Consider the following 16321-nt stretch of genomic DNA (forward strand, 5'->3'; position numbering starts at 1 on the left):
CATCTGGCTGTATTAATGGTCAAAGTATTGATAACTCTTTAAAAGGAGCCATATCACCCTACAACTCACAACACACTGAAGCTAAGTGGGTCTGAGCCTGGTCAGTGCCTGGATAAGATACCTTCTGAGAAAAACTAAGATTGCTGCTGGAAGAGGTGCTAGCACAGCCAGCAGGGGGCACTTACCCTTTGGTCTGTGTGGGTCCTATAGTGACAGGGACACTACACTGTAAAAAGGCGCGGTCCTTTGGATGAGATGTGAAACTGAGGTCCTGACTCTCTATGGTCATTAGAAATCCCAGGTTGTTTTTCAAAAAGAGTAGGGGAACTACCCTGGTGTTCTGGCCAAATTTCCCATTGGCCTTTACCTGTCATGGCCTCCTAATAATCCCCATCTATGAATTACCTTCATCACTCTGTTCTCCTCCCCACTGACAGCTGGTGGGTGGTGAGCGTACTGGTGCACTATGGCACTATCCCCATTACCTGTAAAGCACTTTGAGTGGAGTGTCCAGAAAAGCGCTACATAAGTGTAAAGAATTATCACATCACGTTAGGAAATGTATCCCTGCCAATATATAAAAAATGCTTTTCTCTGTAATAATTTGTTGTCCCAAATTCCACCTCGAAGATAAGGTAAAATTCTTCCTAAACCAATGAATATTAGGTCAGAGAGGAAATGCTGGGCATCTCTAAAATGTCAAAAATTAATCTTGCTTTTACATATTTGTTAAAACGTTATATATTTATGTTCAGTATTGTGTTGTTTATGTACATTGAGTGTTTCACCATTATATGAAACCTTTCAAAGCACATAAATCTTCACATTCAATATTTCCCCTTCACTGTAAAAACTTTGCAAAAAGCACATTTAACAATGTGAAAACCTCATATTTAAGAAAGAGGGCATCTAACCCAGGCTTATGCTGATGTCACATAATGTTATTGTTTTCTGTTGTGCATAAGATGGCTTCTGAAACTAAAATAAAAGTCTACATCCAGGATGATGTTTTGGAACTGTATAAAATAATTTAATAAATTATAGAGCATCCAGAAGGAAATGGTACACAGAAATGTAAACAATGGTCGACATACAAAATAAAGTTAGTTTTTTTAAGACTACAGAAAACCACTGGTAATTACATAAAATAAAAACAAGAAATAACTGTTAGTGTTACAGCTGAAACAAAAGTGTAAAGGGCTCTGCATGCAAGGTTTTCTTAAAACTATCCCAGAGAATACTTAGTGCATATCACTTACTGTAAAGATTAGAAAAACGTTTTAACTTCTAGTACATTTAATGCTGATAACTGCAGAAACACCACCATTCACAAATGCTATAGATTTCTTTTGTCAAGGACAGCACAATTAAAATGATAGTGTATGCTAAATCGTATAAGGAAAATATGAAACAGTTCTATATACAGTATGGCAACAAAGTCCTGCCTCCTGTCAGTTACTCTCCTAGTAAATAAAAGTGAAATTTTATAACAGTATTTCAGGAATTCTTCAGAATCAAGTTTTTTTTATTTCTGCAAATATGTAGAAAGTATTGCCTTTGCAAAGTAGTTTATAGCAAATAATTTGATATTGAATGCATCTGCTAATGGGATCAAAACTACAGTCATATACATTTGCAACGTTAGAGACAAGTGACACTGCCTAATTCAAGTGTATTTAATAGTCACAAGACACCAATATGCACGGATTATATTCTGTTTAGCACAGGGAGCTAATTACTACTTCAGCAAGTTCCTCTTTACAATTTCAATCAAATCAACAGTACATGTGAATGATTCCTAAATGAGGACAAGCAATACTGCATTATTACTTAAGACAATTCAGATTTGTTCAATTTATTTTAGAAATATTCACTGGTCAACTTAACGGGCAAGATTTTTTTTTTATTGTACAACAATGTAACACACCTTTCATTTCTATAGAATACTGTCAAGGTACTTAAAACCATTCACTCTTCCTTCTGAAACATTCTGGATTTTAGTGTTGTGGATTTCATCACGCCATTTCTGCTGCCTTTATTGCAGAAGAGAATCAATTGCAGCTTCAGGTTTTGAAGACCTTTTCCTGCAACAAAAGAAATGAAAGGTCAACAACCCCTTTTTTAATTAAATGACTTGTACTGCTCATTATTTCTGACAAACTGCAAGCTTACACTATTTATTGTACCTATGCAACTGTTTTATTTGGCAGTTGCATCAAGAAACAATATTCGACTGTGAGTAATATTTTCTTTGACAGTTTCCACCAGATATAAAGACTACGTCACTTTAGCCATGTACTGCATGTGTAGCATGTCTCATAAGGCAAGATAAGACTGTTGTGCTGGTGTTATTTCCAAGCTGTCTCAAAAGCGTTCAAATCCCACAGGGAGAGAGGCTGGCTTTTTGACAGAGCAGATTTGTCAGCTTGCCGGGGTGGTGCAAGGTTCTCCATTGAGAAAATAATTTTCATTTGCAAGGGTGATCTGAAGACCCATTTCTATAACAGGACATTTATTACAGCAGTTTGAGTGCAGAACCTTGTTTAAGGCACACCTGCCTGCCGTACAGAGGCCTAATCTCTACTCTAGTAGTACCATTTTCCCAAAAATTGTATTAGGAACAGGTTTTTGTTTAAAAAGAACTGCAGAGCCTATTGATATCACATTACAGATAAGAAATATTGAGTAACTCAACTTCTTTGTGTAATTTCACAAATCTATCACTCCACATTTCCCTCCAAAAACGATTTAAAAAATAGATAGTAGATGTTTTCTTTCAAGTTTTCCACATTGAAATTGAAAGGTTTTTTTTTTTAATTCAGTGACGGCTGTCACTCAGGATAAAAACCATACGTTTAGAACAATTCCCATTGGGTATAATACCTGGACAACGCCTGCTTTCACATAATTAGTAACCTAATTTACCTCCTGCCAGTCTTAGGGCGTGACCTTCCACTTTTTGAAGTTCTGGGTCTCTCCAGTTTCATCAAAGACTGTCTCAGGCTTTCTTCGGTGTAAGCCAAATACACATGGGACAGGTCAACCTCGAATGGCTGTGTTTAAGAACGAAACGGCAAAGATATTCAGTGTTTGTATAGGTGGGACGTGACCATGCTTTACACAACACGGCATAATATTGTTTTACTTACATCTTTTTCTTTTTTGTCTGGTACAGGCGTTTGTTTTCTCATATTATTCCCGGTGTAGGCAACACATTTCTATAACAAAAACAGCAGAAATGTAGGTCTTGAGTGAATGTAGTGTTGTGATTACATGGTGGGTTGATAAAGACATAGCACATCCTCTTACCAAAACCAGAACCTCTTCCCCTGTAAGAGATGTTCACAAGGCACCGACCAATGACACAGGTCAGTCCTTAATCTTTTTATTGTTTGTGGCATAAAAGAACGCAGAAGTGTACTTACCAATTGCCATTCCCCAATATCCTCATTCCAATGCACATAGTTTTCAATCATCTCCTAGAAAGGAAAAAGCTGACAATGGATCACATTTATCCACTTGCATTTATTTTAACATTATTTACTTTTAAAGATTCCCTCAATCTGATAAATCACATATGCATTTCCCTTCAGCTCATAACCACAAAAGATACCTCTAATCAGCCAGAATATCACTGATTCAAGTAATTTACATGGTCGTACAAGCCTATCCAGGATATTCACGATGAGCAAATCAAATGCAGCAACTAAGCAAAAACTCAACATTGCCTAATAAGAGTAAAATTCATCCAGTCTTAAAATGACGAGTACCTTTTCATGTACTGTATATGAGTACAAAGAGGGCGAGGGAGTTTACCTGATAATCTTGGGGAATGAAGTTGTCAATAATCAGCATCTGCAGACGAAGTTCACGGCTAAGTTGTCTGATATTTTCCAACAGTCCCTCTATTTCCCTTTGGTGCTCCTGCTGTAGGTCAGCCATCTGAGAGAAAAAAGGGACATATATTTACTGATGCTAGCATTGCCTCAGTATATAAAACATTGCAGGTGTACACTGGTTCCTAAAGCCAGGGTTACTTTTAAAGCACTTTTGCTCAGCAGATGCAAGTGACCATATTTCTGAGTCTTTAGGAAAAAGACAACCTTAAAATAAAATGAATTTATGATTTTTTTGAAGTAGCTTACTTCTGACTTGGCAGCCATCAACATTGTCCAAACTTTCTTCAATTTCTTCGTCTTTCCTTGAGCTTCTTCTTGTAAGCTTGTGTACTTCTCTTCAATATCAAGGCGTTCTTGCTGTTTTGAAGCAGCGGAAATAAAAAGCACGCTTAAGACGTAAATTCCTGTGCTTACTCCAACTGATACAAACTACTCTGATTCAATCAATATCGGCCACTCCTGTAAAAATTAACATACTTCACAGATGTGTTTCCTTAGCACATGTTAGCAAAATGCATATAAACTTGCTGCTCAAAATGCTTGTTGACGTGAACAATTAACATGTCAATATGAATTCACAAGAACATGCACAGGTCGGAAATGCTTTGTTATAAAATGTAGACAAAGCATTAACGTAATTTCAGAATTCTTCTTTTTTGGTTTAGAGATTTAGGAATTTGGGATTTTTCTGCCATACCAAACGCTGCTGGTTGAGCCACTCAGGAGCACAGTGATTTCATATATAAATAAAAGGAGCTGAACTGTTTATATGTAATTACTGTTCTGAATTATGAATAAGCTTTGGGCCTTATACAACACAAGTAAAGGAGCAGTCCCCAGAGTCGAGCCAGTTGAGCCTGGCCACCTCTTGGTGTGGAACCTCCCCATCACCTCTTTTTCCTCCAGCTCTCTGCGCAGCTGCTCAGCTCTTTTGCGTCTCTCTTCCAGTTCATTGTTGGACTCTTCCAGCAGCTTCTCCTGTTCTTCTGCTTTAGCCAGAAGATCTACTCCCCCAACTATCACCTTCTTCTCCAGGGCAGAAAGCTTCTCCAATAGGAGGTGATGCTCTTGCCTTTAATAGGAAACAGCAAAAGTAAAGATGTGAGGCAACTAATTCTACACTCAACCATGCATGCCACGTAGTTAACCGATACATTTAAGCCTTTATCTGATCAAGACTTCACAGTCATAAAGCAATTACTCTGTTTCAAAGCTGAAATTCTTCAAGTGAGTTTGTATCTTTTTGGCAAATGTAAAAAAATGATTATCTGAAGCAAAGTACAGTAATTTATGAGGTGACGTTTAGGCCATTATTCAAACTCTCACACACACACAAATTGCTCTCATATACACAGAAAACGCTCTCACATTAACTAGTTTTACCAGGCACATACACATAAAACGCATTCACATTCACTAGTTTTGCCTCTCACGTTCACACTGCGAAGGTGTGTTTTAGGTGTATGTGCGAGGTAAAACTAGTGAATGCGAGAGCAATTTGTGTGTGTATGAGAGGTAAAGTTTGAATAATGGCCTTAACAGCACCTCATAGTAATTGCACATTACGTATATTATAGAGATAAATCTTTCCATTACTGTTGAAAATACAACAAGAGTAGGTGAAGGAATGTGACTGCTCCGGCTTTTAAAGCACTGATCTTATGTTAGTTAACTTAATGCCTAGGTATAGACAGGGTATTCTTCACACAAATCTTCTGTGCACAACGCTCTAGCAAGGACCAAGATGCAAAAATCAACCCTTACTGGGCTTTCAATAGGTCTTTTTCTCTTTTCTCCAGCTCGGCTCTGGCCTTGTTCCTCTCTTCCTCCTCCATGTCCAGTTTGGCTTCAAGAGCCTTTTTTTCCTCCTCAATCTTGGCTTGCATCTCTACCATCTTATCAGGAGAGACCTTCTTTTTTCCTGAAAGCAAACCAAGACTTGAATAATGGAAAATGTTCATTTGAGTGGCCTGGAATCAACAGAAGATATTATCAACAGCAGCTTAAAATTATTTAAAATCCCAAGGCCAGTGGAGGACAAAAAATCAAATTCTGGTGTTCTGCCAGGATAATTAAGGCAGGATTAATTACTTTTCTGCAAATGTTCAACCCTTCAAAATTAGTTTTGCATTTATGCTGACATTGCCCTATTATGTTGCCTATTAAGACATCTAATAACAATTTAGGTATGAAAATGCATTCTAAACCAAATACGCATCTATCAAATAAGTACGGTACAAATGATAAGGATTAGGCAAGTTTTAAAAAACAACTCAAGTTATACGGTAAATATCACCACAATCTCTGCACCAGATAAGAAATACCAGTTTCTGTTCCAGTTCCTGGAAATTTCTAATCCTCTAAGTTAGATATTTTTCGTAAGATATTGGCATCTTTTAATTTGATTAAATCCAAACACACTTCACTGTAAGAAATGAAAAGGCTACATTCTGGAATCAAAACATTAATGAAGAATCTGTGTACAAGTACAAGACGTAAACACTCATTCACTACTAACCGTTTGGACATCTAGTACCTGACATAAGTATACTGTACATATAGTATACTGACATAAGTTTAAATACTATTAGAATAATGGGGTAAAAAAAGTTTATGAAACCAACCTGTTTGGTCTTGCATTAAGAAGTAGAAATTAGCAAGTCAGAGAGGCAGCATTTGCATCAAGAAAGGAGAAAGAAGAAACAACATTACTTGTTGAATTCAAAAGCCAAGATAATTTCAAAAGCTGCATGTTTGAAGCGCGAAAAGGGGGAAAACATAAGCATGAGCCAGAAACCAAATGAGAGACGATGAAATGGCCCATTCAAAATGATGCAGCAGTTTGTTAAATAAGGAGTTAAACAGACCTTTTGTAATTAAGCAACTGCTTTGAGAGATTCTGATAAGTTTCTCGAACTACTCATATTCAAAAAGTCAACAAGAGGCAATATAAGAAATCACTTTTTTTTTTTAATAGAGGGATGTTCGACATGGAGGAATAAATAAATTACAAAGCACAATTACACTTTAGTATACTACAGATGCTACACAACTGTGTAGTGTTCCAGACGTTTCCACAGAAAATGAAAAGATGGTTGGTGAAAAACAGTGTCTGAGGACAGAGACATTTTTTACTTTCATTTCGTATAAGAAGTCTGCTTAGCCTTCGCGTTATGACATGCTATTAAGAAATTTATGTTCCATACCAGATGAAATTTCACACTGGTAACAGTTTTGCATCATATTCAAACTGCAGAAATTAATTTTAGATAATTGACTAAATTTAAAAAACTTTTGTCTCTCCTGTTGATCAAATACTATAAAAAGATGAGAAATCAAACATTTACAATGACTTAAATGAAGAACATACTGTACATTACACACGCGTGACAGGTGCATGCATTAAATGCGATGAAGAAGGAAAAATGCATGCAATTTGATTCTTCTTTTCAGCTGTTTCATCTTGTTTTTAGGGAGCAAAATAAGACAGGAAGAGCCTCTGTTTTAAAAGATGACCAAAGCAGAAAGGGGTGGGTAGGGGGACTAAAGAGGAGTTGGTTGTCTTTTGAAACAGCTCCCACTCACTAGTATGGGATTTCTGCAGAGAGTTCTGTATAACAGAACAGGCGGAGTCTGAGCTACTGCTGCTGCTACTGCCTGCAAAAGAGAGAGACAAGCTCCACAGCAAACCCAAGACAGGACAGGGCAAAAAGCAGAATGATGGGTAGACCCCAGAAAGTCTGGAACAGTGCTCATCGTTTAGCTCTGGAAAATGACATTCTCCACCTATCCACAGGGCAGCCTCCAGCTGAAGCAATTTGTGTACAATGCCACATGTGGTTCCTTCTTGGCGTTTTTCCCCCATCAGTTGCATTTCCCAACTCATACACCCCATTTCATCTCAAGACAACCTCTATGTGCCAAACTCTTTTCTAGGGGAAATTGGCTTCTGAAATAGTGAGGTCCAGCATCACAACACTCATATTGGCTACACCTTACCTTGCGGGTGACCTACAGTAACATAGGAATCCTGACCTAGGGCAAAGTTAGACAAGTAAAAGCAGCCCTAAGACCTCTTGGAGCAATGCATCAGATAGGCTTCAATTGATTTTTTCCCCCTAATTATGACCAATACTGTATTTTAATAATTGGAATAATTTACAGCATGCATTCAACATTAAAGTAAATCTACAATCAGTTACCAAACACAGTGATTGACATCAAATGATATGCCCTAAAAGTATACTGTAGTTCATTACTCTCAAAATATTGCATTTCAGGTATACCTATTTCATATTCAAAGAGTTTTATTTTTGAGGACATGCTTTTTCGCAAATATCTTGACAAATGATTTGTATTTGGCTGAAGGCATGATCATGCTTTTTTAAATACATAGTAACATTTTAAGGAGAACAACAACTTTGGAAAAACACATACAAATACAAGTAAGATTTTTAGAAAAGCATAAAAAAGCTCGCTTTCAATCAAATGATCAACAGCTACTTTGCAAAACAAAAACCTTTCACATGTTGATAACTGGGGTTGCATCTAATCTGCCTATATATTACATTATTGTGGTTATTATGAGACTTATTTTACAACAAAATCGTTTTTTTGAAGTGAGTGAGAATTTAAGAGCAAATGTTTTAATAAAGCCTAAGTTTAAAGAATTCCTTTCTATATAAACCACTCTGGAAGTTAAAAGTATTCTTAAACAATAAAATGGCTAGGACAAGTTAGCCTTTTACGAAGAAAGACAAGGTTTTTATTAGGTAGGGTGGTCTTTAACTGTCCTAACTGTACTGCAACAGGCTTGTTCCACAATATTTTGGACAGCGAAACAATCTGCCTTTAATTCAGCACACTAAGTGATTCTCGGATTAAAATATTTAGCCATCTTAAAATTTTCCCCGGAGGTACCGCAAAAGATGAAATTCTAACCCTCCAAGCGCAAACCTGATAAGGAACATACAAAACAAAAATGACAGAGTTGACAAAAATATCCGTAAGGCAGATGTTGCGATATCCTAAAAATCGACTGCATGAACGCAAAGGAAATGATAAACCGCTGCATTGTTGAAGCGGCCTGTGTTCCAGTCCCTTCTCTTTTCAGTAAAATCTCTGGGTTATCTACTATGCAAATTACATTACAGAAAATGCTATGCAAGGAGTTAGAAACACCCACGTTTAACTATGCCATAGAACCATGTAAACATGCATCGGCACCAACATTCAGTGACACCGGGGAGGCACAGTGTTCCCCTGCATACATACCTCTCCGCTTCCTTCTTTTCTCTCCCCCCTCCCCTACTTCTCCGTCTTCATCTTCCATTTCGTCTGATCCGCTGCCTTCAGAACCGGAAATCTCTTCCCCTGGATGATGAGAAACATACCTTGAAAATGCACACATTTATGCATTATTTACTTCTCACAGTTTTAGAATGTTCCCCCTCGAAAGGCCCGGGCGAAAGAAAGAAACAACTGCAGTTGTATAGCGTTTTTTTTAAATCAGAAAGCACCGGCTTCAGAGACCGGCTTCATCCACCACTGATGTGGGGCATCACTCTGGGTGAGGCAAAGAAGGGATTACGCAGCAGCTCAGGTGAAAGAGTGAAAAATTTGTTACCATCCATCCCTCCTCAAAGTACAGTATATCTTTGGATTGTGAGAGGGAACCCATGCGAACACAGGGAGAATATACAGACTCCCCTGAGATATCACCCCAGGTCCAGAATTAAACTCAGGACCCCAGCACTATGCTAATCACTGCGTCACCCAATTACTTTACCAAATGAATTAATTTGTGTGTGTAAGCCCAAAGAGGAATTCACACAGGATGCCACAGGTAACACCTGTACACTTTTATTGAACAGTGCAGTGGGATCTTCAATGACAAAGTAGTCAGAGCCTCGATTTAAAAGACTCAAAGGACTTCATCTCCTCCAGCAGTGTCCCCCCATCACCATACCGGGGTATCGATTTTGGAAATCGTGGTCCAGCTGTGGTGGAAGAATTCACCACTTACAGCAGCAACCTCTTCAAGGCCTCCAATCCCATTGTTGACCAAGTCAACCTTGCTTAGTTTCTGAGATTTAAAGAGATCAGTCTACAAGGTGGCAACAGTAAACTGAAACCTTTCCAGGAATGCCTCATAAGCAAAAGCATAAGTACTGAAAAGACTTAAGATGAAGCACTTTGAAATCTTCAGTTTTTTACTATTTATATGGTTAGTTACTACATTAGTATATTCCTTTAAGGAAAATATACATCTTTAAGCTTTTAACTTGGTAAATCTTCAACAATGTGATTCCCAAGACATGAAATGTAGCTTTTAATGGCTCTAGGCTGCCATCTAGCTACTGCACACCTTTAGTGTTAAGGTATTATGTATGCAATGAAGCTTGGACTCTACAATAAACTGCAGCCTTGCACATTTTTCAAACAGTACTTTGAATTCCATACCTTCTTCCAGTTTTTTCTTGAGGTCTTCAATCTCTTTTTGGAACTGGCGCAACAAGGCATCCTTAGGATCCTCATTGATTCTGGCTTTATTCTTGATGTTCTTGGCACGGTTAGCATATCGAAGAGTGCTGATGGTCTCATCATAATTATAGTCAGCTGGTCCAATGTTTGCACACTGCAAAGTGAGGCAGGGAAAAAGCATAGTAAAATAACTTGAGGAAATTAAGAGAACATTAAAAAAAAAGCAAACTAAGGATGCACAGTTTTGCAATTGTTAAAACTGTCAAATATGGAATTATTTCTCCATTTCTCTAATTGGTAATTGGTTTACCAATTTTTTCCATGGGACTGTAAAATGATGAACTGGTTTCAGTTCATTTCTGAGCATGAGAAAATAAACTAAAGTTCTGTACAACATAAAGGGTCCATGAAATACCTGAGCCCACTCACAAAAAGACACCCTGTTCTATTACCATCATGGTCTTTGAGTTTCCACCCAGAGAGTCTTGAAGCAGACGGGTGAGTTTCGAGTTCCTGTAGGGTACATGGGTACTCTTGCCATCCACTAATGCAGAGATAACATTGCCCAGAGTGGAGAGGGACAGGTTGATTTTTGTGGCCTCTTTTAGGCGCTGCCCTGTAGCTCCGGTTTTTCCTTGTCTCTCTGACCCCTAGGATGAAAACATGACAGCTTTTTACAAGAAAGAAAAATCACTTTCACTTTGCTTATAATAAGTCATACAAGTGACTCCTGAGTTAAATGCACATGTATGAACATTCATTGATTTAATAGATGTAATTTACTTAAATGACAGGACTTGAACTGCAGCAAAATGTGCCCTGACACTATTTTTGTACGTTTCCAATACATTCTTTTTTAAGTGGCTGGGGGTTTCGGACGGTGACTGGTTCTGTACTCACAGCGAGATCTACAAGGTGTAGCTTTCCCATCCTCACATGTTGGTTTCCATCAATTCCCTTCTCACTGCACTCAATTGTGATTGTAAAAATGGCATGGGAACGAGAGCTGTGCTCATTCATATTGGTGGCTCCAACAGAACCTGAACAGAGGAGTTTTTAAATGGTCACTTATGAAATGCCCTTCCATTCAGTGAGCTTGCCTTGCTGCCTTGTCAACACACATTTTAATTTCATGTGGCCAAGTTAAACATCTGTGATCAGAGTTCACAGAATACCTGTTATTTTAATTTTAACTATTATTCTGAATAAACCAAAACATTCACAGTGGTTTACTGAGTGTTACACTAAGTGTGGTCCATCTAGTCTGTCATGTCTTCAGAAACAATAACAATAATGTGATTTAATAAAACAAAGAAATGGAAATCCTTACGGTTCTTATGTCCTAGTGTCATAATCCTGTCCATATCATCCGCGTTGTTTACTACATATCCAGACAAATCCTTAATGTACACCCCAACATCTGGCCTCTCCTTGACCTGAGCAACAAACAAACATCAGTTTAAAGGAGACAAACAATCACTGTAATGACAGCAACAAAAATAAAGCCACATCTCACTGTCAAAAATTGCAATTTCATTTTTTAATTGACTTAGTATCTGAATACGACACTTGACAAATTTTTACTCTAAAAATAACATCTCAACGCACCTCCAGTCTCTGATTCTGATCTTTTCCTAGCAGGTCTTTCACTTCTTCGTTGTAAATTTCCAGATAGGATACTCTAACCAGGAACCTGAAGAGGAAATAAAAATAATGTATTAATTTTTTCGTTTGCCTTTTGTTATCAGGGCAACGGAGAATGTTTCAAACACTCTCCGCGTCTGTGTTATCGCCACACTCCCTTTTTCCCACTTAAGCAAAATAAACATCCTACTGGCAAGCAGAAACAGTGGTTACAAAAAACATAAAATAAAATGAGTGCCCATAAAAAAGGATGCATCACTCCTACCAACTTTGCCTTCTGAAATCTGAAACGTTTGAGAAAGTGAACTGTTCAGGCTTCCCACCTAGTGTCACCTTCTGCTTTGGCAATGTGGCCAAAAACATGGGCGAAAGAATTTGGTATGATTCCTCTGAGCTCAGGCACTGCTCTCACACCTTCCATCGTGAATGTCTTTCCAGTTCCAGTCTGCCCATAGGCAAATATTGTACCTAAAAATAAGAAGCTTTAATCAAAAATTGAAAACAACATCCAAAGCTCTCCCTTACATATCCCCAAACCAGCAAAAACGGTACAATACATCCCACCTCAAATTTTCCTTTCAAATTTGTCTTAGAAAATCTGAATGCAAAAAACAAATCAAACCTGAATTTACTTTATTTGTGCTCCTTTATCAATAAGTCATAAAGAGCCCCACAAGGCCTACAAACCCTCTTACATTCATGATGCTCTTTAAAGTCACCGTTGTGCTCCAGAGGCAACTCACCATTGTATCCTTCTAACACTGAATCGATTATGGGCCGAGCAGTTAAGTTATACACGTCAAGCTGCTTGCTTTCAGGTCCAAACACGGTGTCAAAAGTGAAGGTTTTGGGAGGTTCGTTGGGAGAATCGATTTTATTGACAGTTATGGTCCCACGGATCTCGTCCACGGTGACAGCCTGCTTGTGGCCCATCATTCTCTCTTTCTGGTTGATTGGTCGACATCGCACCACCACCTTGACATTATCACTGACCTCCGACTTCTCAGGTCTGTCCAGCTTGTTACTCTGTAGAAATAAGAGAATGTTAAGTGGTCATGGACAGGTACATGCCTCTCCTATTTAATCCCAATAGAGGGAAACTACATAAGTATGTAAATACCTTCAAGAACTCATGAACTTATAATCAGCAGCTATATTACCCTGCAGCTCAAATGGGAAACCCACTGAAGCTAAGCAGGTGTGAGCCTGGCCTATATATAAGGTTGCTGCTAAAGAGGTGTTAGTGGGACCAGCACCCTGCAGGCTGTGCGAGTCCTAATGTCCCAGTATAGTAATGGGAAGATTACTAAAAAAGCACCATCTTTCAGACAAGACGTAAAAATGAGGTCCTGATTCTCTGTAGTAATTAAAAATCTCAGGGGATCTCTCGAAAAGAGTAGTGGTGTCATCCTGGAGCCACGGCTAAATTTAACTCTCGCTTTTATCAATAATGGCTGCCTAATAATCCCCATCTATTCATCACCATGTTCACCTCCTGGTGCTAGCTGGTGTATGCAGTGAGCATACTGGAGCACTATGACTGCCGTCACATGATCCAGGTGGGGCTGCACATTGGTGGTGGTGGAGGGGAGTCCCCATTACCTGTAAAGTGCTTTGAGTGGAGTGTCCAGAAAAGCACTATATATGTGTAAGTATTATTATTTATTATGTTACCCATTCATTACCAAAAGTCACAAATTCTGGTAAAGGTTGCGACAAGCCTAAGCCTATCACAGAATCAGGGGGTGTAAAGGGGACGAAAAGCTCATAGACTGCTCTCTCCTTCTGGACTCCACACTCTTACTGTAGGGCCACAAAGAAAGTTACAGTTTAGAAGCCCAGAACTAGTCCTTGGGTAAAGAGAGGAAACCAGCGCCCCCTGGTGACAGTCCAAGAGCACACCACAATCCAGATTTCCGAGGGAGGAATCAACTTTAGAACTTAAACTGGAAGCAGCAGCATTAACTACTACTAGGCAGTCCCTTATTATATTATGCCCAACCCCTAATAAATACAACATCCAAGCACAAGGTCACGAGTGTTGTACCAGGACATAGTCATTGTCTCTCATAGTCATCGTCAATGTTCACAGAAAACTACGCTACATGGCAGAAAAAGTGTGTCCACATCCATGAGCTCTGTAAGTATACACAAAAAAGGACAGGGACAACGCCACAATGTAACTGAAGCAACTCCAAAGTTAAATTCTATTTGATAAAATCATCAACAGGAATTTTAACTGAGCTTCACCTTCGTTTATCTACTTATCCCCTTCGTGTGAGTATAGTATGCATGTTTGTGGGTGGGGGGCATTGTTTACTATAACTTGTTTTACTGTATTTTAATTGTTTTTAAGCCTTTGATAGCTACACCTTAAAAATATGGTGAAAGATCATTCGCCTTCACGTTGTAAACGGGTGTTCCAATGCTTCATTAAAAACAGCAAAATGTACTAAATTAAACGGTAATTACAAGCAGGACAAATGAATTCTGCCAGTGGCCTCTAAGAACTAACTATACTATATTATAAAATTATAATTTTACTTTCCTTGAGATGAAAAGGCTAATGCACCTTAAAACCTTGATGAAATTTGCTATTCTAGTGTGAAATCTTGCACTGAATTTTAAAATAGTTGCCTGACGCCCTGTTCTGGTGATGCTGTCATTCTGCAATGATAAGGGCAGAATGAGTGAGTGCAGTGAAGCCTGTATCCAAAATAGCAATAATATTAACTACAACAGGGAGAAATATGGAGATGGGCCTAGTAGTAATGTATCTGATGATGTCTCTGCCCAGCATCGCACTGCTGTAAACTGAACTGTCTCCATCCTGTCGCCAAGGTTATTGTACCAACCAGTTTATAATAATTGCTTCAAACAGAAATTTCACCGAGGCATAAAACAAATAAGCTAGCGTCCGTATATGGAAAGAGATTAAACCTGATTCAAACAGACGATGCAGACTTTGCGTTTTCAATTTGCAGGGGTTGTTTACAAAAACGCAGGAAGCACTATAACCTACTATGATAGTATAACAACAAAATTTCACAAATCACAGACGGTATGAACAATACTCTACATTTTAAGCATTAAATTAACTAAACAGACGCAATGACATGAATCAGATTATTTTAAGAGAATTGGTATTTGTAGCCGGTGGAGTGGAGAATCATAAAAATGTCTTCAATCGGGAAGAACGGTGATTATTCCTGTAAATGCGTAAAGAAGCAAGGACATAAATTACTTTTCTTGCACATTTTCGCCACCCGGTTCGTGCATAAAGCCGAGACTGTCCCAAGATATCTCTCCGCTAACAAACCAGCCTGCCATAGCAACACGGCAATTCCATAGAGAAAGGGAGGTACCACGGCTAAACTGACTTATATCATGTACACAGAAACTGATTTCGATCACAAGAAAGAGATCCCCTACCGGCATTTTCTCAAAATACGAGAATTGTCTCCAGGCAGACGATAGAATGTTCTTGCATTCGTCGTTAAAACGAAACAGGCCTAAGTACCGATCTGATTTTTGAAAAATTAAAAACACCGAAGGCAGAGTCACAGCGCTCACTTAGGTGATAGGCATTTTTTTTTTCTCCTCACGGAATTACTGAGCATGTGCAGTTTCCCTTTTCCAACTGTTGTAGGGAGTAGGAAGGACTGACATAAAAATTGTCCATTTGGAAGTAGAAATCTTCCCAAGCCAACCAATCGACTTCATTTAAAGGTAAATCTTTTGTCGATGATGTCATGTGAATGAAAGACTGTTTAGCCAATAATAATACAGAGACGAACAAAATTACCCAATCGAAGTGGACAGAGGGAAGGACTAACAAATAAAAAAATGCAATGAAAATATTACCTTAAGGTCATCGTAAGTATTATATTATGCAGCAAAACCAGTGATTACTCTTTTCATTGTGGAATTAACTCCTATTTCTTCTTCAAATACTGTTAAACTAGTCATAAATATTTGTTGTTAATTTATGTGTTATATTGAGTAATAAATACTAGCAAATAATAATAATAGTAATTTAATTACTATTACCGCTTTCCTCTGTTTTATTTGCGTATACAGTACTGTAGTTAAAATGTCTGAGACGTGTACAGCTGTTGTAAAGCCAGCAGATGGCACCGTTGTGCGACAAGAATCCTCTGTCGGAAGAAAGGAAATAAGATGCAAAATGTACTAAAATAATAATAATAATAATAATAATAATAATAATAATAATAATAATAATATCATATCAGCTCTCCAGGAAACTTTAACGGCATGTTTCTGTTTTTTTTAAT

General features: G+C 38.2%; 1 protein-coding gene across 2 annotated transcripts; it reads right to left on the reverse strand.

Annotated features, from left to right (window-relative positions):
- Positions 1 to 1008: 1008 nt before the first annotated feature.
- Positions 1009 to 15644, reverse strand: kif3a (kinesin family member 3A). Of its 2 annotated transcripts, XM_088933509.1 has the most exons (19): positions 15459 to 15644; positions 12770 to 13052; positions 12350 to 12494; positions 11991 to 12075; positions 11713 to 11818; positions 11283 to 11422; positions 10835 to 11032; positions 10362 to 10536; positions 9174 to 9272; positions 7485 to 7556; positions 6524 to 6532; positions 5664 to 5820; positions 4791 to 4971; positions 4146 to 4256; positions 3817 to 3942; positions 3426 to 3479; positions 3150 to 3218; positions 2926 to 3053; positions 1009 to 2084 (listed from the first exon to the last, which is right to left on the reverse strand). In XM_088933509.1, the coding sequence occupies exons 1-19, from the start codon at positions 15462 to 15464 to the stop codon at positions 2036 to 2038; spliced, it is 2193 nt and encodes a 730-aa protein (XP_088789635.1). In that variant the 5' UTR covers positions 15465 to 15644; the 3' UTR covers positions 1009 to 2035. The 2 variants fall into 2 exon arrangements, with proteins under 2 accessions (XP_088789635.1, XP_088789633.1); XM_088933507.1 differs by lacking the exons at positions 6524 to 6532; positions 7485 to 7556.
- Between the last annotated feature and the right edge of the window lie 677 nt (positions 15645 to 16321).

This window comes from Atractosteus spatula, chromosome 14, assembly GCF_055471065.1.
Source record: "Atractosteus spatula isolate fAtrSpa1 chromosome 14, fAtrSpa1.hap1, whole genome shotgun sequence".
NCBI classification, from domain to species: Eukaryota; Metazoa; Chordata; class Actinopteri; order Semionotiformes; family Lepisosteidae; genus Atractosteus; species Atractosteus spatula.